Source organism: Oncorhynchus mykiss, chromosome 12 (assembly GCF_057628025.1).
Source record: "Oncorhynchus mykiss isolate SJ-2025 chromosome 12, ASM5762802v1, whole genome shotgun sequence".
In the NCBI taxonomy this organism is placed as follows: domain Eukaryota; kingdom Metazoa; phylum Chordata; class Actinopteri; order Salmoniformes; family Salmonidae; genus Oncorhynchus; species Oncorhynchus mykiss.
Genome location: NC_143033.1, coordinates 53469030 through 53492415, shown reverse-complemented (window position 1 = coordinate 53492415; position 23386 = coordinate 53469030). Strand labels below are relative to the sequence as shown.

Below are 23386 nucleotides of genomic sequence, written 5' to 3'. Positions count from 1 at the left end.
CCTCTGCTATCCGCCCTGGCATGCTGTCACTTAACATCTGGGCCACATCCTGACTCATGGCAGCCCATTCTTGCATAATCAATGCTTGCAGTTTGTCAGAATTTGTGGGGTTTTGTTTGTCCACCCACCTCTTGAGGATTGACCACAAATTTTCAATGGGATTAATGTCTGGGGAGTTTCCTGGCCATGGACCCAAAATATCAATGTTTTGTTCCCCGAGCCACTTGGTTATCACTTTTGCCTTATGGCAAGGTGCTCCATCATGCTGGAAAGGCATTATTCGTCACCAAACTGTTCCTGGATTGTTGGGAGAAGTTGCTCTCGGAGGATGTGTTGGTACCATTCTTTATTTTTGGCTGTGGCTGTGTTCTTAGGCAAAATTGTGAGTGAGCCCACTCCCTTGGCTGAGGAGCAACCCCACACATGAATGGTCTCAGGATGCTTTACTGAAGGCATGACACAGGACTGATGGTAGTGCTCACCATGTTGTCTCTGGACAAGCTTTTTTCCGGATGCCCCAAACAATCGGAAAGGGGATTCATCAGAGAAAATGACTTTACCCCAGTCCTCAGCAGTCCAATCCCTGTACCTTTTGCAGAATATCAGTCTGTCCCCGATGTTGTTCCTGGAGAGAGGTGGCTTCTTTGCTGCCCTTCTTGACTCCAAAAGTCTTCGTCTCACTGTGCGTGCAGATGCCATGGTTGACAGATGAAGAACAATGATTCCAAGCACCACCCTCCTTTTGAAGCTTCCAGTCTGTTATTCAAACTCACTCAGCATGACAAAGTGATCTCCAGCCTTGTCCTCGTCAACACTCACACCTGTGTTAACGAATCACTGACATGATGTCAGCTGGTCCTTTTGTGGCAGGGCTGAAATGTAGTGGAAATGTTTTTGGGGGATTCAGTTCATTTGTCTGGCAAAGAGGGACTTTGCAATTAATTGCATTTTTTAACATATGCATATGTTAACTATGTATAAGTAAAAGCCCTGGGTGGCAAATTGATACAATTGCAAGTCTGGAAGGTTAAAACCACCCTTTGATTTAGAAAGATGTAGAACTTCCATTTTTATTCTATGAGTTGTATTTGACCATATAAAGTCTGTTATGACCTAGTATACTTTTTAAAAGAATGTATTCCGTGTGGTCATGGGTATTACCAAGAATAAATATAAAAACTTTGGGAGCCATGCCATTCTGAAGAGGTTTATTCTGCCTGTTAGATTTATGGGAAGATTGTTTGTTTTAATTAGATCTGTTTACGTATTGTTGAGTAATGGGATAAAGTTATCTTTATATATTTGTTGTTTGTTGTCACTTATTAAGCCATCCTAAGTATTTGATATGTTATTGTGGTCCACTTAAAGGGTTGCTGTAGAGATCAAGAGTTGTTATTTTCCCTATTTTATAGACAGAGCATTTAGAGTATTCTGAACATATTTTTTTGCAAGGGGGGCATTGCGTTTTCAATATTGGTCTGGAATATCAGGAACTATTCTGCAAATAAGTTTAGTTTATGTTCATGTTTACCAATACTGATACCTGTTAGGTTTGGGTCATGTAGTACAACTGCAGTTATAAAGTGCAGTATAACTGTTGTACGCGGCAAATACTGCGTCCAGAATAACAGTTTTTTACTGCAGTAATTTTGCAGTGTACCTGCATTTAGAGTGCAGTACAACGCAGTTATTCTGCAATTACTACATCCAAAATTCAACAGTTGACTGCAGTTAATGCACTTTTTGTCAGTTTCAATACGGCAATCTTTTTCTGTAAGGGCAGTGCAAACTGGTGGGAGAGAGGTCATTCATCCCTGTCTTGTGCCCCTTTCTAAAGCGATTCATCAGATAATGCATTATTATCAGTACATTTGTAACAGCCTAAACATAACGAGACTTATATTCGATCAAATAAGCTTCACGTAATTCGACACTCTATCATAGACCTCCATACAAAAAAAGGGTTTATCTCATTCGGACAAATTTTGGGCGCAGGAAAATCCTCTCGCTTCGCCTCTTACGCTCTTGCATTGATTGAAGAAAAACGAGGCCAAATCAGGTATTGCAGTCAAAGCTCTCCAAACTACAAATCCCATGAGTGACCCTGCACGGCAAAAGCTTATCGATGGCTTTTCATAATCATCAGCGCTTGGAACGTCAATGATACAATGTTGAAAAGGTTTCTTCATCTGCAAAGATAATAATAACCGTTCCAAATCTTCAGCGCGCTGTCCTGTCGTCGCTTGCATACCTCCGACAGCATTCCTAAACCAAATGGGAGTTTCCAGGAAGTGGCCATATTGGAAGCACTACCAAGCTCGTTCCCCTGTGTCAGTTTACGGAGAGAGTGAGACGAGGGCAGTTAGTTCCCTTTTGCCTAGCTCGGCATTAAAACGTATACATTCCGCACCATGGCTGCTACGGATGTAGACATATTTTCCGTAAGTACACTAATACAGTTTTCTGCCTATCAGCGTATCGCAATATGCATCTATGTAAGGGAATTTGCAATTATTCGTGGAAGTGTGGGCTATGTGGACTAACCGTAGTGAGCAGAGATGGTGGAAGTGATTTCTCTCAATAAGTGTTCACGTTGGATTGTCTTGATGGTGTTGTGCTCAGGACATGGCTCATTAATTATTTGCGAGTTTCGTAATGAGTTGACTACAAACAGAGGCATATCGTTATTGCTGTATTGATAGTAGCATATACCGGTAGTATGTGCATTGGTGTAATTCCTCCATTGAGTTACACCAGCTGATAGCTGCTCATACCACGGTATGGTACCTACAGGAAATTGTAGTGACTCCAAATCTCCCTGGACAAGCATTTAGCCTACCCCATATTAGCTACAATGTAGCAACATTGTTTACTAATCATTGGTTGGTTTTATCTAATCATTGATTTGACCTTCTTCCTTTGAGAAACAATGTGGTTACATTGGAACTTCCTGTTTAGGCAGTCTAAAATTATGCTTTAGGCTAGCCGCCATACTAATGATTTAATGTTGTGATGGAGATTGAATTGCCTTTTTGAAGGGAAGATGGGCATCTTTTTGTTCAGTAGCCTAATTCAATTCTCAGGGATTTTTTTTGAAGAGTATTTTTTTATATATATATATTTTTTGCAGCACTTCATTGTTTCTGAGTATTATTAAACTGATGTTTTATTTTTTGTTTAACTAGGCAAATCAGTTCAGAACAAATTCATATTTTACAATGACGGCCTACCCCGGCCAAACCCTCCCCTACCCAGGACGACGCTGGGCCAATTGTGTGCCGCCTGATGACGGCCGGTTGTGATACAGCCCGGGATCGAACCAGGGTCTGTAGTGACGCCTCTAGTACTGAGAAGCAGTGCCTTAGACCGCTGCGCAACTTGGGAGCCGTGATGTAGTAGTTCTTTCTGTCTGAATGCATCCCAAAATCTATCCTGAAGATACAATGTTGAATTGCATCTCACAACCTCTAAAAGCCAGGATGTTGAATTAAAAACATATTTAAACTTATTTTACCAGTTGTCTGTACGGTTGGTCCTTTTGCAGATAGGAATGTGATACAATTTATCCAAAGGAAAGTATAATTACATGAACTTTTCAAAGCGCTGGTACGAAGTTCAGATTTCTATGATCTGAAACATGCGCAGATCCACGTTGTGTGCATACTTCGGGTGATGGAAATCTGAACGCACTACCAGCGCTTTGAAAAGTTGAAGTAATTAATCAAATAAAATCAATAATTGTCACATGCTTCGTATCAACCGGTGTAGACTAACAGTGAAATGCTTACTTATGGGCCCTTCCCAACAATGGAGAGAGAGGAAAAATAATAACACAAGGAATAAATACACAATGAGTAACATTAATTTGCCTATATTCACAGGGTACCAGTACCGATTGTATGTACAAGGTAATTGAGGTTGATATGTACATATAGGTGGTGATAAAGTGACTAGGCAACAGGATAGATAGATAAAACAGTAGCAGCAGCGTATGTGATGAGTCAAGAGTTATTGCAAATAGGGTCCATGCACATAGTCCGGGTAGCAATTGGTTAACTAATTATACTTTTCTATGGATACAGAATCACACTCCAACTTGCAAAACGACCAACCACACGGACAACCGGTAAAGTAGGTTAAAACATTTTCATCAAAATTCTGTCTTTTAGAGGTTGTGAGATGAAACTTTCCTAATCCAAATGCTCATTTATGCCTGTCGTAGAATTCAATGTAACTCAACGTATGGTCTTCAGGGCAGTGTTCATTTTGGCAGCTATTTTAGATGGTCTAGTTTTAGTCTTAAAATACCTTTTTTAGTTTTAGCCATGTTTATGTAATTTAATCCTTCGTTAGTTTTAGTTATCAGTCGACTAAAACTCTGGACAATTTGTCTAGTTTTAGTCACAACCATCTTAGTCACAAGTCAGTGCATTTTTTATATTAAATTATGAATATTTAGGCACATTCAGATAGCCTTGTCCAACTAGGCCTATTATTCCTTTGTGTACCTTAGCTGGCAACATTGATATTGTGGCAGATTTTAACCAATGCCAGCCATAATTAACTCTATAGGCTATAGAGCTTTGACTACAGGTTAAACAATTTACAGCTCTGATTTTCTCCACATCATAATCAAGGGGGCGAAATAACAGTGGCATTAAAAAATGCCAGAAGTATTACTATACTTCTAAAATGTTACATTGTTTGAGTTTTTTTCCCCCCATGTGTCTCGTTATAGTCATAGTTTTAGTCAGGAAAAATGGGTAATTGACAAGTATTTTTCGTTATAGTTATTGTTGGGGAAATTAACACTGATTCAGGCTACCCAAAACCTAAAACTGGATTATGATTACATGTCATCATAAACAATGCAAAATATGAATGGTGTTTGTGAGGCATGTGGCTACAAAGACACCACACAAGATGGTGTGATAAGCTTTTTTGGTACAGGTCCACAGTGTTGATTTAACTTTTAGCCAATCCATAAGCACATTCCTTGAGTTGTTGAATTAGACAGTAAGCACTAAATTGCTTGGATAAGTAGATTAACAGAGGAGCCACTCCTTCCTCAACTTGTCACATTTGATTTAGGGAAGGGAGATTTTTCACCCTAAAGAGAGAACACCTCCTAAATTGCAGATTGCATGCAGATACAGTACTCCCCATAGGTTCCATTGTATTGCCGAGTAGGGGCAGTGATTACAGAATGATCAAGCCAAATGATTAGATTTGCGTATAGGGAATGCAGTGAAATTGGTGTGAGGAACAACTGTGTCATTCCTATTTACTACCCAAGTTTTATGTTGTAGCCTACGATGCAAGCAAGACGATTTGTTTGAAGGGCACTGTTAATTATGACTGGTTATTGATGGGGAGGATGTATGGTTGATTGCATTGATAGGTTGAACAAAGTAGGGTGCAGAAAGCTATGTGAAACAATCAGTGTCAAAACAATAAAACAAGAATTGTAGGGGAGCATTGATCGTATTGTACTACAGCGATCTATTTTAGCCCTGATTTATATAATGAATTGCCCGTAGCGGCTGTAGAATGTTTGATGCTTACTGACCCCTAAGAACATCAATGTGTTATGATGCCAACATAATGCATACCATTGGGCCACGCACATTGCCTTGAGATGAAAGGCATGCTAATGAGTTTTGACACTTAAAAAAAATCATAATTTTTTGGTTGTTGATGCGTATTAGTAATCCTATAGTAGATATGCATCTGCTGCTTGCAAACCAGTAGTGTTATTTTCTTGGATATCCACTTTTTCTTTGACAGTCTTTTATTCCCATCAGTGGAGGCTGCTCAAAGGAGGACGGGGAGGAGGACCATCCTCAGTGAATTTCATAAAAATTGTGAAATTAAAAAAGTTTAGAATTTAGAATTTTTAGGTAAAACTATTTTAAATATATTCACGTGACCAAATAAATGATTAAAACACACTGTGTTGCAATGGAAGTCTACAGTAATCTCAACAGCACTCTGTAGGGTAGCTCCATGGTGTAGTCGGAGGACAGCTAGTTTCCGTCCTCCTCTTGGTACATTGACTTCAATAAAAACCTAGGAGGCTCTTGGTTCTCACTCACTTCAATAGACTTACACGGTAATTATGACAACTTCCAGAGGACGTCCTCCAACTTATCAGAGGTCTTGCAGCATGAACTGACACGTTGTCCTCCCAATCAAAGGACCAGAGAATTAATCTAGTACTGAAAGCATAAGCTACAGCTAGCTAGCACTGCAGTACATAGAATGTGAATAGTTGACTCAGAGAAAAACAATAGTTGAACAGTTTTCAACAAATTAATTTCTTCAAAAATGAAGGAGAAGTGAGAGAGAGAGATTTTGTCTTTTTTGTCTTTTTCCACACTTTCAGTTTCACTTACTTAGCTAGCAAATGCAGATAGTTAGTTTAGTCTACTCAACACCTGGATCAAACAGAGGAATGCCATGTTAGCTAGCTGCCTATAACTATCCAACACAACACTGGAACTCTTCCAAGTCCAGGTAAGCTTTTGGTTTTATTAATTTATTGGCACCGGGACCCACCAGTGTAAATGCTGAACTGCTTAATGACTATACACTGTAATGTTACTGCATGATTGTAGCGGGTTTACTAACGCATTAGTTCTATTAGCTATGTTGACTGGGATGTTACTTTAGCTAATAAGGTGATGACGATGTAGGCTGTGTGCAGCGGTTATGACATGGTTTGGCAAGCCTTTTTTTGCCTGGTCACATACAGCTGATGTGTTGTGCATTGAAGTCCACAAATGAAGGAGAAAAGGTGAGAGAAGGAATACAACGTGGCTGCTATGAAAGTGAACTGTGTTTACACGTGATCAGGGGTGTATTAATTCTGTTGAAAAACATTTCTTAAACGGAAGCAAACGAAATGAATAAATTTACCTGAAATTGTCTAGTAGAAAGTCTTGTTTGCAACTGTTGGACTAATGATGACACGCTAGATGCAGGCATGTGTGTGCAAGGCAGTATTGAATGTGTCACTGTCTGTCACCTCAAAATTCTCTCCACCTGTGTGCACCTACGTTGTAAACTTTCATTCATAGGCTAGGTTGTAGCAACCTCATGATGGGTTAAGGGAAAATTAGAGTATCATGTAGTAGCCTAAACCTATCGATGGTACATTGAACTGGGTGAATGGAATATGAATGACCGTCATCCAATATGCTGTAAAAGACATAAGGCAATGCTTTTGGAACATTTCTTTTGTCCCCCCTCATCATAAACGGCACTGACCGCCACTGATCCCCATGATAATGAAGTTTCTAGCATTCTCTGTAGAACGATTTGGGACAGATTCTTGTAACCTGAGTGTTGCATAATCTGTTTTATATTGACCATGCAACACAGTACAGCCTGGAGGCTGGGCTGTCACATCCACTGTTGTAAAACACTGATTAGCTTAGGCTGTGTGGGGAGTCAATTATCCATGTTATTTTGATTCCTATATCTCACCATCTGATGTCATACACATGCACAAACCTATGAAACTGTCGATTTGGCTGTAACTGAATGCATTTCCTGACACCAACAGATTGGTATGCTCCTGTCGATCTCGTAAAATGGCCACTGCTGTCTCCCCTCTCCTCGGTCTTGTTTCTGTCTTTCCTTTTGGACAGAGGCGTGTGACGAGAGAGACGGAGGAGTTTCTGCCAGACAGGCAGCTCTGTGTATGAGTGTGTTTATTAAAGAAAATATAGACTTTATTTTTCCTTGGATGCCTGGTGCCATGCGATGACCTAATCTCCACCATCTGCATACTGTAGACCTGTGCAGCCTTGTGTTAATAATTCTCCATTATACTCTGTGTAGTGCCAGTAGCAGCAGTAGTGTGTCGCTGATGGGTTGTGTGTTAGTTCAGATCGACTTCAGATTGACTTCAGGTGGGGATGAAAATTCTTCTGGGGGTCTCTGTCAGTTTGTCTGGGAATAAATCGTCCCAAGATCCATGTTTTGCCCTAAGGCTTAATGTTAACATTGTTTTTTTTGTTTAAGTAATTTGTAATTTGTAATGTATTGTCACAGATAAAGCAAGGGACTGTAAAAAGAGCTTTCAATTCTTCTCAAGGTTTACTATCCTACCGGCAATTACATGGAAATGGAATTACGCAGAGACTCTGATTTTTCACTATAAAATGTACAGTCGTGGCCAAAAGTTTTGAGAATGACACAAATATTAATTTCCACAGTTTGCTGCTTCAGTGTCTTTAGATATTTTTTGTCAGATGTTACTATGGAATACTGAAGTATAATTACAAGCATTTTATAAGTGTCAGGCTTATAAAATGGGCTTTTATTGAAAATTACATGAAGTTGATGCGAAGTTGATGCGAAGAGTCAATATTTGCAGTGTTGACCCTTCTTTTTAAAGACCTCTGCAATCCGCCCTGGCATGCTGTCAATTAACTTCTGGGCCACATCCTGACTCATGGCAGCCCATTCTTGCATAATCAATGCTTGGAGTTTGTCAGAATTTGTGGGGTTTTGTTTGTCTACCCGCCTCTTGAGGATTGACCACAAATTCTCAATGGGATTAAGGCCTGGGGAGTTTCCTGGCCATGGACTCAAAATATCGATGTTCTGTTCCCCGAGCCACTTAGTTATCACTTTTGCCTTATGGCAAGGTGCTCCTTCATGCTGGAAAGGCATTGTTCGTCACCAAACTGTTCCTGGATGGTTGGGAGAAGTTGCTCTCGGAGGATGTGTTGGTACCATTCTTTATTCATGGCTGTGTTCTTAGGCAAAATTGTGAGTGAGCCTACTCCCTTGGCTGAGGAGCAACCCCACACATGAATGATCTCAGGATGCTTTACTGTTAGCATGACACAGGACTGATGGTAGCACTCACCTTGTCTTCTCCGGACAAGCTTTTTTCCTGATGCCCCAAACAATCGGAAAGGGGATTCATCAGAGAAAATGACTACCCCAGTCCTCAGCAGTCCAATCCCTGTACCTTTTGCAGAATATCAGTCTGTCCCTGATGTTGTTCCTTGAGAGAAGTGGCTTCTTTGCTGCCCTTCTTGACTCCAATTCTTCGCTTCACTGTGCGTGCAGATGCACTCACCTGCCTGCTGCCATTTCTGAGCAAGCTCTGTACAGGTGGTGCCCCAATACCGCAGCTGAATCAACTTTAGGAGACGGTCCTGGCGCATGCTGGACTTTCTTGGGTGCCCTGAAGCCTTCCTCACAACAATTGAACCGCTCTCCTTGAAGTTCTTGATGATCCGATAAATGATTTAGGTGCAATCTTACTGGCAGCAATATCCTTGCCTGTGAAGCCCTTTTTGTGCCAAGCAATGATGACCATGGTTAACAGAGGAAGAACAATGATCCCATGCACCACCGTCCTTTTGAAGCTTCCAGTCTGTTATTCAAACTCAATCAGTGTGACAGATTGATCTCCAGCCTTGTCCTCATCAACACTCACACCTGTGTTAACAAGAGAATCACTGACATGATGTCAGCTGGTCCTTTTGTGGAATGGCTGAAATGCAGTGGAAATGTTTTTTGGGATTCAGTTCATTTGCATGGCTAAGAGGGACTTCATCTGAACACTCTTCATAACATTCTGGAGTATATGCAAATTGCCATCATACAACCTGAGACAGCAGACTTGGTGCAAATTCATATTTGTGTCATTCTGAAAACTTTTGGCCACGACTGTATACCAAAAAACCAACAACATTGATTTCAAAGTTTAACAAACCGTAGGACTATAATATGCATAAGGATTACTTTTTACAAAAACACATTTACAGGAAGAACTGTGCAGATACAACACTTTGTACCAGAATAACATCGAGGGAGGGTTTACTGTGATTCAGTTAACAAACTTTGAACAATTTAAAAAGTAAAAAAATGTGCAGATGCAAAGTTGTCATTGTGCATAGAGTTTTATGGTTTGTTAACATTGATTTTTAATGTTTTTGGTTGGCAAATATTTTAAAGAGAGATATATCAGCGTAGTTCTGTCACTTTGGAATCGCCCTGACATATTTCTGAGGTCAGCCGTTTCCCATGCAAATCACTGGATCAAGAGGAAGTGTGGTGTTTCCTTTCCTCTGAACTTTTTACCAGAGCCTCTCTGAAAGGCACTATCTCATGACTCTTATACTATTACTTTGCACTCATATACAGACTCCATTCCCTGACTAGTGTGAAGGATGGATGCCTCTCAGCTTATGTGACGTGTGCATTCAGTCAGAGTTCATCTCTGAGGAGTTCGTGTCCACATCCGCAGTTCTGTATGATCCTTGAGAAAACACACTGGAGCAGGTTTTGTGTTTGTTTGCATTCCCTTTGTGGCCCTCAGTCGATTCCAATTGCACACAGGCCTGCCTGCACTGCTCAGCTCTTAGGCTGCGTCCGGTGACATCACCCCCCCCCCCCCCCCCCCCCCCAAATATGCAGCCTTAGTAGGAAAGACCAAGCCAGACACATGTGGCCTGTTGATCTCAAGATGGTCTCTCTGCTTTCCCTGCACAACGGAGATGGGCAAGATAAGGGACTACATTATTGTTCCCCCCCTGCCCCACCATGACTCATTAGAGATTAGCTGTTGTTCACTGAGGTGGGAGTAGGCTCACTCCCTAACCGTTGCAGTTGCCAGATTTATTTTGTGTGGCCTCAATTAATCCCACTTGATCTTTGGAATCTCTAGTCTCTTCTCTGTGCAGAGATGCCACCTCCTGTTTAAATGATTACTCCAGCTCCCTCCTCAGCACTCTCCAGAGTGCTCATCTCATTATTTAAGCTTTAAGGCACATTATGATGAGCTACATGTCCTGTATAATGTATTATCTGAAAATGGCATATGCATAGGGGACAAATGGAATATGGTGGTGGTATTTCATATTGCTTATGTCCTCGATTCACAGTAATACGTTTTCTCTCAGTGCTTTCACCCCCTCGCATATCTCTAGCCCTGCCATCATTATTCATTTATTTAATTTTTGCAGAATGAAGAAAAGCGTAACCTCAGTTTGGGCGGCCATGTTGGTTTTGACAGCCTTCCCGATCAGCTGGTCAGTAAATCGGTGACACAGGGTTTCTGCTTCAACATCCTCTGTGTAGGTGAGTATCAAACCACATGGTAGTGCTACTGTTACTGCACTATCTCAGGGCACCTTATTCCCTATATAGGGCTCTGGACAAAAGTAGTGCACTATATAGGGAATCGGGTGCCATTCGGTATGCAGCCAGGGTTATTTCTGTCCTTGATATGAACGAGAATTAAGACGACGACTGCTGCTGTGAAGAGGCTGAGAGAATAATGTCCCCCCTGAGAGTTATTGAGACCTAACAACACTTTTCCCTCTCTTGCCTCCTAGGGGAAACGGGTATTGGCAAGTCGACGTTAATGAATACACTTTTTAACACAATGTTTGAGAACGAGGAGGCCAGCCACTACCAGAATGGCGTGTGTATGCGGCCCAGAACATACGACCTCCAGGAGAGCAACGTCCACCTAAAGCTGACTATTGTGGACACTGTGGGGTTCGGGGATCAGATCAACAAGGAGGAGAGGTAAGCAGCAGATGCTTAGAATCCTACTTTCAGCTGTTCACTAATTGAAGCATTGCCATTGAGTCTCTCTATCCTTTTCATACTCACAGTGAATGATAACATGCCATCTTTTAGAGTAAATTGCTTACATTGCCTGGAATGTAGACAAGACAAGCACAGTCACTAATTTTTCAGGACATTTTTTTCCGCCCCCTGAATGGAGCAGGGTTTAGAAGGATGAGGAGGAGGACATTCTTGGTTTGAACTACAGCTGTGGGACTGAGTGTTTGTGTGATCTCCGCAGCAAGATGGCTCACACGCCCCTGAATGATACAGTGGGAGGAACAGGCCGTAACTCATGTTGTTTGGGAAAAAGCTGCAGCAATAATGCGTCCCAAATAGTCTTTAAAGGTCATCAGTGACGCGTTCTGGGAAAATAGCTTAGAGACGTTAAAGTCAAGGTTAAACATTGTGTATATATGTTCTTGGCAAGCCTTTAGATCACTTATTTACCCTACATGCTACAGTATAGTGGTGGACACAGGGATGTGACTAGTACTTTTAGTCCATGATTTCACAAGCTAACCAGGGTTTAATAGTGACTTTGTGATTGTTTTTTTGTCTCACTTCCTCAGAATGCTAGACTAAACGCACTGGCATATTAAATATTCACCTCTGTGACCTCTTAAATATTTTTTTTTACACAAGTAGATGCAGGATACTTGAATAAAGATCATTTCTGTACACAGACATCTGACACCCCCACTGGCAACTTTGAAAGAAACCAAGAAAGTACATGGGATAGTGGGAACAAAAGGAATCAAAGTCAAACTTTGTTTTACACTTCGTATAACTACATTGCTTTTCATTTTGCAGTTATAAACCGATAGTGGACTATATCGACACACAGTTTGAAAACTACCTTCAGGAAGAGCTGAAAATCAAGCGCTCCCTCTTCAACTACCACGACGGGAGGATCCACATCTGTCTGTACTTCATCGCTCCCACTGGGCATTCACTGAAGTCCTTGGATTTAGTTACCATGAAGAAACTGGACAGCAAGGTAAAGGATCACTACCACCAATGCCTTGTGGGCAAAAAACAGACTGCATCCGATTGTTTGACTTAAAAAATATTCAACTTTGACTGGTATGAATTTCAGTTGTAGAATAGTCAGATATTCATGTAGGTCTGGGGACCCACAATGTCCTAGAAAAGGAAGCGACAGACATTCCACATAGCATTTTATTGGATAGGATTTCCTGAGGTTTATATCATACCCTAGTGTATTGGTCAGAATTATTAAGCAACTATGAGGCTGTAACTTACTTCTATGAAGATCTTTTTTCGTTCATGGTTTCGTGTGAGTAACTGGGTATTGGGCAGCAGATCCATATTTTAGAACAGTACATTGATTTCAGCCTATTGGCAACATGAATGGTCGGTGCCTCGATTAGTAAACTTGTGGAATCCATCTCATCACTATTGCAGTTGAAGTGTGGGTGAGGGACAGAGTGTCAGAACTAGCAACTATTTTTTAGTTTTTTTAGTTACCCAAAAGGGGCGGGTGAAATGTGTGAAACACTGAGACAGACCTGACAATGCATACAGTACTCAAACCCCTATTAGCGACAACCCTACAGAGCTTGTATATCAGGCCGGTTGTACGGCCTATAAAGCGGTTCTAGGAGTGGTGGAGAGGCAATTACAGGCTTGTTTGTGTCTGGTAATGCAATGACGCATATCAAACCGATAGTGTGGTTATGAGCAAAGCATAGTAGCTTACTTTAGCCAATACTCTCCTCCAGCATGGCTGTATCGCTCTCTGAGCTGTCAGAAATGAACCTTTTTCACAGGAGGCAAAGAGCAGACTATAAATCAGTTTATATTTTTATTTAAAGTTCTATGATGTAAAGCAGACAGGCAATGGTGTTAAGTTGACTTACACTTCCAGAAAGGCTATTAAGCCGGAACGGTGACAGTTAAAAAATGTCTAGGGACTCTAGAGATGGGTATCTGCTCTTTTACCTCAATAGACTTTTTGTAAAGGAAGGAAGAAACTATGTAAAACAACCATCACATCTGTTTTGTAGCAACATTATTGTGAATGGTCACATCGAATAAGGCCTCCTTTTGACCTTAACAAACTATATTCTATATAGCCTGGAGGTGATGAGAGACGTCTGTGACTAAATCTATGTCGTCTCAGTAATCCGAGGAGCCAAAGAGAAACTGTCACAATGTGTTTATTTTCCCATCTCTTTTAGAGCAGAGATGGGACACCATTCAGTTTGTTTTCTTAATTGCTGTTTGTTTTATTTCTCTGTGTGGGTTTGACTGAGCTCAACCCATCGTGGTTGCAAAGTGCCTCTTTTGCGACATTCAGTAATTTAAGTATGTGTTGATGACCCTGTGGCAAAAATACAGATGCTCTGACTCATTTATTTTCAGCATCTTATCTAATCATGCTTTGATTTACAATTGTACGCACACCCGCCATGAAACCCTTCTAAACCTTTTCAGAATATCTGAAGATATTCCATTCGAAGGAATAACCTCAAAGCAAACCAAGTGGAGTTGATCTTAAGGCCAGAAATAAACTTTTTTTTATCCTTCAGGTGAATATAATCCCCATCATTGCTAAAGCTGACACAATCTCCAAGAGTGAGCTCCATAAATTCAAGATCAAGATCATGAGTGAGCTGGTGAGCAATGGAGTGCAGATCTACCAGTTCCCCACAGACGATGATGCAGTCACCGAGATCAACTCCTCCATGAATGTGAGTTGTACACTCACTCAGTGTTAACCTCACTGTATAGGAATGTATGGTTTTAATAGCTGAACATAGTTTCCTCCCTTTGAAACTGCCTCCGTTTGTACTATTTTCCAACTGTAGAGAACTGTGAAGAACTGCACGACTCGTTCTCTGTGCCAGCTATTTCCTATTATGTAAATCAGGGATGGGCAACTGGCGGCTCGCAGATAAAAAAAAATAATTGTGTGAATGTAATATATAGTCGGAAGTTTACATACAGTTAGGTTGGAGTCATTAAAACTCGTTTCACAACCACTCCACAAATGTCATGTTAACAAAATATAGATTTGGCAAGTTGGTTAGGACATCTACTTCAGTTAGGACTGCTATCTACTTTGTGCATGACACAAGTAATTTTTCCAACAATTGTTTACAGACAGATTATTTCACTTATAATTCACTGTATCACAATTCCAGTGGGTCAGAAGTTTACATACACTAAGTTGACTGTGCCTTTAAACAGCTTGGAAAATTCTTGGAAAACAGCTTGAGAAAAAATTACATGGCTTTCGAAGTTTTTGATAGGCTAACTGACATCATTTGAGTCAATTGAAGGTGTACCTGTGGATGTATTTCAAGGCCTACCTTCAAACTCAGTGCCTCTTTGCTTGACATCATGGGAAAATCAAAAGAAATCAGCCAAGATCTCAGAAACCTCCACGAGTCTGGTTCATCCTTCTGATCAATTTGATGTTTTAAATTGACAAAAAAAGTGCTTTCCTTTCAAAAACAAGGACATTTCTAAATGACCCCAAAATATTGAACGGTAATATGCATGTACAGTGGGGCAAAAGTATTTAGTCAGTCACCAATTGTGCAAGTTCTCCCACTTAAAAAGATGAGAGGCCTGTAATTTTCATCATAGGTACACTTCAACTATGACAGACAAAATTAGAAAAGAAAATCACACTGTAGGATTTTTAATGAATTTATTTGCAAATTATAGTGGAAAATAAGTATTTGGTCACCTACAAACAAGTAAGATTTCTGGCTCTCACAGACCTGTAACTTCTTCTTTAAGAGGCTCCTCTGTCCTCCACTCGTTACCTGTATTAATGGCACCTGTGTGAACTTGTTATCAGTATAAGACACCTCTTCACAACCTCAAACAGTCACACTCCAAACTCCACTATGGCCAAGACCAAAGAGCTGTCGAAGGACACCAGAAACTAGTCCTGCACCAGTCTGGGAAGACTGAATCTGCAATAGGTAAGCAGCTTGGTTTGAAGAAATCAACTGTGGGAGCAATTATAAGGAAATGGAAGACATACAAGACCACTGATAATCTCCCTCGATCTGGGGCTCCACGCAAGATCTCACCCCGTGGGGTCAAAATGATCACAAGAACGGTGAGCAAAAATCCCAGAACCACACGGGGGGACCTAGTGAATGACCTGCAGAGAGCTGGGACCAAAGTAACAAAGCCTACCATCAGTAACGCACTACGCCGCCAGGGACTCAAATCCTGCAGTGCCAGACGTGTCCCCCTGCTTAAGCCAGTACATGTCCAGGCCCATCTGAAGTTTGCTAGAGAGCATTTGGATGATCCAGAAGAAGATTGGGAGAATGTCATATGGTCAGATGAAACCAAAATATAACTTTTTGGTAAAAACTCAACTCGTCGTGTTTGAAGGACAAAGAATGCTGAGTTGCATCCAAAGAACACCATACCTACTGTGAAGCATGGGGGTGGAAACATCATGCTTTGGGGCTGTTTTTCTGCAAAGGGACCAGGACGACTGATCCGTGTAAAGGAAAGAATGAATGGGGCCATGTATCATGAAATTTTGAGTGAAAACCTCCTTCCATCAGCAAGGGCATTGAAGATGAAACGTGGCTGGGTCTTTCAGCATGACAATGATCCCAAACACACTGCCCGGGCAACGAAGGAGTGGCTTCGTAAGAAGCATTTCAAGGTCCTGGAGTGGCCTAGCCAGTCTCCAGATCTCAACCCTATAGAAAATCTTGGGAGGGAGTTGAAAGTCCGTGTTGCCCAGCAACAGCCCCAAAACATCACTGTTCTAGAGATCTGCATGGAGGAATGGGCCAAAATACCAGCAACAGTGTGTGAAAACCTTGTGAAGACTTACAGAAAACGTTTGACCTCTGTCATTGCCAACAAAGGGTATGTAACAAAGTATTGAGAAACTTTTGTTATTGATCAAATACTGATTTTCCACCATAATTTGCAAATTTATTAAAAATCCTACAATGTGATTTTCTGGAGAAAACATGAAAATTACAGGCCTCATCTTTTTAAGTGGGAGAACTTGCCCAATTGGTGGCTGACTAAATACTTTTTTGCCCCACTGTGTGATATACAAAAAAACATCCTCTCACTGTCAACTGCATATATTTTCAGCAAACTTAACATGTGTAAATATTTGTATGAACATAACAAGATTCAACAACTGAGACATAGACTGAACAAGTTCCACAGACATGTGACTAACAGAAATTGAAAAATGTGTCCCTGAACAAAGGGGGGGTCAACATCAAAAACATTGAATCAAGGCAAAGGGTGGCTATTTTTGATTTAACACTTTCTTTGATACTGCATGATTTCATATGTGTTATTTCATAGGTTTGATTTCTTCACTATTATTCTACAATGTAGAAAATAGTACAAATTAAGAAAAATCATTGAATGAGTAGGTGTGTCAAATTTTAACTGGTACTGTATTTCACAGCGGTTTAGATGGTACAATGATTCTCGACATCGGGGATGGGAAGCGTTTGATGGGGTCCACATAAAAGCAGTACTCATCATGGCTCGTGGGCCCCACCATTGTTGGTAATTCGACCATGCTTACTTCAAGTTTAGATTGCAGGCCGCTAGACTAACTTACCGATCAAATAGAAAATGGGCTAATTGAGTGACTGCTGATGCGCAGCTCCATTTTGAAATTGCACCTTGTTCATTCTATTATTCTTTCTCACCAGTAAATTAAGACTCTGACTGAGTTTAAAAACATTTGGACTTTTGTTGTTGTTGTGAAATTGGGCTGAGGGCTTATAAAAGGGGGCTGCCAGTTACCCATCTCTGCTCTACGCTATACTTTTTTGTTTTGTCATAAACTGCAATTAGGCAAACTATTAACATTTTAGCATCCAGGAAATGACGGAGCCCTTTCTGCATAGTGCATCTTTTAAGAAAAGCTTTCAATCATGCCAGACTTCTCTTAATTTCTATTCGGTGTCTGAACTGTGCGTTAAGTCGTTTTTAATTCATAAGAGTCAATATCAGTAACGTAATACAAACATCCCCATCAAAATCTGTCGGTTTAAGCTAGAGACCAGGGAAGGGGAGACTCATGAACACTATGGTGTTCTCCGTTTTGCTCTACGACCCCCTCAAGTGTCACTCGTCTGAAAGTAACCCATACAAAGAAATGGAGGTAGTTTTGTGTCAACAAAAATAAGGGGTTAAATATGTGTCCAAAAACTCATATCCTGAGCTTGCTCCTAGATACAGTACAGACACTTTTAAACCTTATTTTTGTCCCTGTCTTTTTTGCAATTCATGAATGTGTTGTTCAATGTGTTTCTATGGGCTATAGTATTAAAGGCCAAATTCAATATCTCCCCGCCCCCAACAGCTTAGACTTTGAGGTTGACTGCATAAATAGATTGATTGCACAAATCAGTTCTGCGTGTGTGGGTATGGATGTGGGCCTGCAGACCTGCGAGCCACTGCAGCCCCCACCCCCATTAAAGTTGCCCATCCCTGATGTAAATGAATTGGCCGACTGGCATTGGTAGAGCAGACAGAACAGGAGTTGTTGTTCTGTCCTGTCTATTGATGTGTCCCAAATGGCACCCTATTACTTATATACTATAGTGCGCTACTTTTGACCAGAGCCCTATGGGCCCTGATCAAATGTAGTCCACTAAATCGGGATTAGGGTGCCATTTGGGACGTACCCTATAGCACGGTGTTCAGGCTAGATTACCTCGTGCCTGGGCCCTTGCCAGTTTTGGCTTGCCACTTAATTCTTGAGGTTCCTTCTGGTGAACATGTTTTCCTCATGATGGCTCACTGGCCAGGGTCATTCTGGGAGCAATAAAGAACCATGGGCCAGTTGCACCAACACTGGTCACTAGATCATCGCCAGGGGTTCTCTCGTTATGCCCTTACACACACGCGTGGAAATGTACCTATATGCACAGGGCCAAATGTAAATGTTTCTAATAGTTGAATTATAAAAAGCATGGTAGCAATTGAAAGTGACCACTGGAGATTATGGGGAAATGATCACACCAAAGGTGAGGACACAACAGTTCACCTGACACAATAATTAATCCAAACATTACACTGTTGATTTGATGTGCACTTGACCTTTACTGTAGTTTTCACAGCATTGGTCAATAAGGAAATCTGAAAATATGTTCAGCAACATAAGTATATTCTTTGAAATGTGGGAGTAGGTGCAAGATAATAATAAAAAATATTACAAGGGTTTGAGCGAGAAGCCTCCAAGTGGCCTCACATCTCTCCAAACTGTGCCCATCATCAGACAATTACTGTTTTACGCAATCCAAAAATGGTCCATTATAAATCGCAATCTGGGTCAGGTGGGCATCATTTGAAAGCTTATTCTATTGCTGACATGGCTTGCTAAGTTCTAAAATACAATTTTACAGTGTTAGGCTTTCGAAGGCACATAGAATGTTACACATAGAATGGAGTCATGAGTGCATTTAAGTGTGTGTTCCATGGCAAACGCATCCCGTCATTGTAACTGTGGATCAAACATAGCGATCATAATCATCGATACTGCAAATTTACATGAGTTTTCAAATATGGAAATGTGAAGTTCACATTTGGGTATCATGGGTGTGTGGTTTGCTTGTATGACTTCAGAGCTGTATTTATTATAATTCTCAACTTTCAGAAACAGGTTGACCTCACTCGGATAACAACAAATGTGAAAAGGTATCTTAATTAGCAGAAGGGGAGGGGCATCTTTTTGTCGCGCACGGTACTCAAGTTTATAACTGCCGTCAGTCAAAACCATACAGTGAAGTGGAGAACCTGAACTCTGTAAAGCGTCTTACTGTACAGCCACTGTGTTCCAATTTAGGCGCTTATCAATGACGAACTCTGCCATTTTCAACTCGTATACGGAATGACACGTGCTGTGAGTGGAAAGGGCTTTCGCCATCATTACGTGCTCAAATCAACCACACGTCTGATCTCAATTACAACCATCACCCGCCACCGATTTTACCGCTCCATAACATGGGTGTCATAATCTTTAGTCCTGATTGCGACCAACATTTTTCAAGATAATACCCACCAGAGGACGAAATCATCATTGGAACAATTTGATCTTGCGATTTTATGTATTTGACAATCATTCTGTACAACTGAAATTAAGTATTTAATTTACTCATTTATCACAGCAAATCTACTATGGCAATGTAGCCTACTCTGTACATTTATGAATGGGAAAAATCATGGTGTTGGATAAAAAATTTTTGTTGACTATTTATGTAATCCATTAATGATTTTACTTGTCTGACTCGAATATGGCCATTTCTTATCAAGAGGGGAAAAATAAATATTCCTGAACTGTAAACCACACATGTGACATTTGAAACAAAATTGTGGTTGTGTTGTATTTTGAATCAAATTGTATTGTATCCTAATATTGTGCAGACAGCAGAGATTATTTATTTATTTGTAGAACGTGATAAGTCAATAATGAACCTTATCATTTCGTATAGTGCTACATTAATTAGGCAGTGGGCCTATTGTTTCATATTGTACTTTATTGAAGAATCAATGTCTGTCGCACATGTTGCTGCAATCCATGTAACTTTAATGAATTAATATAAAGTTGATCTTCAAGAACGTTACTTTCGCAGAGTTATAATCATTGTAATTAACAGGCTACATTTCCAGTCATAATATGTCACATTCTTCTCTTCAAAAAAAATGATTTATATTTTGTTGTTCCTGATAGGATGTTTTCTCCACTGGGGTGGGAGTAGTAAACGCAGACAATTGCCATTTCCATTGTCTAGTGTTAAGCCGGCTTGACAGTAACAGCGTCAGATCAGCTGGTCTTCTAGTTATATTTCCGCAGCTTTTTTCATTGCAACCAGGGTTATTTTAGCTTGGAGCTCTGTGTAATCTCCCGGTAGTAGAGTGTTGAGAAATCCAGCTGTAACCTGCAGGTAATCCGCAGTTTCCGCATCTCTATTGCAATCGGGCCCATATGTTTAATCAGACCAACAAGACATGCCTCTAAATACAGCTGGCTAGATGTTAAACACAGTAACTGAAGTAACGTATATGTCAACACTGTTTAGAGTTACTCTTGTGTGGTCTATGGCAACGTTGGTACAGCCAAAGTTTATCTATTGCCTGTCTGCTTTTTTTTCCTGTCTTCCTATGGACATCTGTCTAAGCAGTTAGACCTGTCCAGTAAAAATGTTGGCTATACTGTGAGGAAGGAAGTGTAACCTGTGTGAGAGTGATGGGTGTTGTGGAAGCTGCTTCTGGTCAAATCTGTAACCTGACTAACCTCTTGACCTCTGAACTCTTTCAGGCTCACCTCCCCTTCGCTGTGGTGGGGAGCATCGAGGAGGTCAAAGTTGGGAACAAAACAGTGCGGGCCAGGCAGTATCCCTGGGGAGTAGTGCAAGGTGAGTACCTTTCCTTCTGTACCGCTTTGCTTCTTTCCATTTCAGGAGAGAACCACTGTTCAGGAATGGCAGAGACCGATGAATGCACTATTGGTAGTATTACTGCAGGGACACTGCCACATCTATTGGTAGTATTACTACAGGGACACTGCTACATTGTTTGCTTTGTTTGCAGATGTTTAGCTGTGGTCGACAGGGATGGCTAAACGCTGTAATTTGATCTTGTCACTGAGCACTGTTGTGAGAATTTTTTTAGTGTTGAGTTTATTTTTATTTACAGGGATATTGTACAGTGCCGGTTTTAGCCAGTCAGCTAATTTTCAACCGCAGGCAGGTTATTAAAAACAATTACAATATAGACAATAGCAACATAGGACAAGCAAGACGAAGCATACAGACATAGCAACATAGAACAAAAAGCAGCAAGACAAAAATCATAAAAGTGTCAGCCTAATATTTGAACCCAGCTGGGAGTTTGATTCAGAACGCTCTCTCCATTATCCTGTGGCTGTTGTTTCCAATCCACAATCCTTCAAGGACTGTGGTTTAGGTTTATTTATAAAGCCTGCCTCATAGGTTAAGCGTGTAGCAGAGGATTTCCATCAATCAATAGGGTGATAAATTATAGGCTAGATAGAAAATTATTAAGTCAGAGGTTCCCAAAGTGATGTAAGAAACTGCCAGTTTTTGCTTTTTGAATTGGGACAATGACGGCCTATTACCAATCAGTCTGACCGTACTTTTGAAAGCATTTCAATCTGAAGAAAGTGTGGTTTGAAGTGATTAAAATACATCAGAAAGGTATTGGGAAGTTCAGAAGATCATCAGGAAATAATTTTGGATGATCTTCTGTCTTCCCCTTGTCAGGTTTGGTGCCTGGTCTTGTCCACTCTGTTCTAATGAGTCCTGCGCGGCTTGTGAGCATTGTCGAGGGAAACAGAAGATGCATATACGTGTTCCTGAGAGTCTTATCTTTCAGTGAATGGGTCATTAAAAAAAACAATTTTGAAATTGTTTGGGAAACTGGATTAAGTGAATCTTGTGTGTTCACTTGATTGAATCTCCCTCGCTTATAGCAGCAACTATCTCAATCAAAACAGTTTTTCTATGTCATATATGGGTTATGATAAATGAGAAACACGTCTTGTAGGGGGATATTTTGAGTGCTTTTTTAAGTTTCACCTCAGGATATCTCTCTTGTTATCTCTGAACCCCAGACAACTATGACAGATGGCAGACCGCTGGTATTTCTTCCCTCCCAACTATTTCTGTGCAGAGTGTGTAATGTGTTTCTCCCCTGCCCTGGCAACTCTGGGTTTCCCGGGGTCAGCAAATTGCACCCCGGATCTCAGCGGGGAGAGTTTACCAGAGAGGTTGTTAGTTGCCAGATGTCAGCCATTTTCTTCCACATTTCTCATCTCCAAAGACTTCAAAGTGGAGGTCATTTGTCTGTGTATGTCATTTCTCTCAAAAAGTATTTTCACGTTCTCTGTATACTGAAGGCGTAGTGACTCATGTCGAAAGTGATCATGTTCCACACTAAACGCTGTGCTAATTGGCACTTTGTTTTTTTTACCACATCCTTACATCCAGCACAGCGCTCACAGCTGGGGTTGATACAGTATTTATTTCCACTATATCCTGCAGTATACCACTGTAGCCATGGAGTCCATGACCTTCCTCTGGGCAAATCCTCCCCCACTTATGTCAGTGTGAAAAGCAGGAAAGGCTTCCTGCTCCAGTCCTCACATGATTGGATGCCTGAGAACTCTTTGACTCTATTAGTGGACCATAACCTCTGAACTTTGTCCTTTTTTTTCTAATTAATGTACACTGCTCTTGCCAAATATCCCCACATTTTCCCCTCAATCGTACTGTGCTTTCCTCAGTTGATGTGATGCTACTCCTACTCTGAGAGGAGAGTTATCTTACAGCTCCTAGTTTATCATTAATCAATTGCAGGAGTCCCACAACGTGGACCCATTGAACTTGTATATCATTCATGTAGATTCATTGACCGTGGTTGATGGTGGTGCCTGTGACCTCAGATGTTAGTAACATAGTCTCGTTGACATTGCATTGTCTCTGTGCTGTCCCGCCCAGTGGAGAACGAGAGCCACTGTGACTTTGTGAAGCTGCGTGAGATGCTAATCAGGGTGAACATGGAGGACCTGAGGGAGCAGACTCATGCCCGCCACTACGAGCTCTACCGCCGCTGCAAACTGGAGGAGATGGGATTCAAAGATACAGACCCTGACTGTGAGCCATTCAGGTGAGGCAGCAAGGCTGATCACAGAACACACAAACACTGAAATGAATTGTTTAGTCATATGTTATAAGAAAGCAGACCAATGAATCTGAGTTCAGCATGTAAAGAT

At 41.0% G+C, this 23386-nt stretch overlaps 1 protein-coding gene across 2 annotated transcripts in view; it reads left to right on the top strand.

The window, feature by feature from the left end:
* The first annotated feature begins 1944 nt into the window (after positions 1 to 1944).
* LOC110537756 (septin-8-A) overlaps positions 1945 to 23386 on the top strand; it is a 47865-nt gene continuing 26423 nt past the window's right edge. For both annotated transcript variants that reach the window (XM_021624123.3, XM_021624125.3), the window contains exons 1-7: positions 1945 to 2441; positions 10992 to 11106; positions 11364 to 11559; positions 12415 to 12601; positions 14157 to 14318; positions 20912 to 21008; positions 23112 to 23280. In XM_021624123.3, coding sequence (XP_021479798.2) covers positions 2412 to 2441; positions 10992 to 11106; positions 11364 to 11559; positions 12415 to 12601; positions 14157 to 14318; positions 20912 to 21008; positions 23112 to 23280 — 956 coding nt within the window. In that variant the 5' untranslated portion in view covers positions 1945 to 2411. The remainder of the gene's footprint in view (positions 2442 to 10991; positions 11107 to 11363; positions 11560 to 12414; positions 12602 to 14156; positions 14319 to 20911; positions 21009 to 23111; positions 23281 to 23386) is intronic.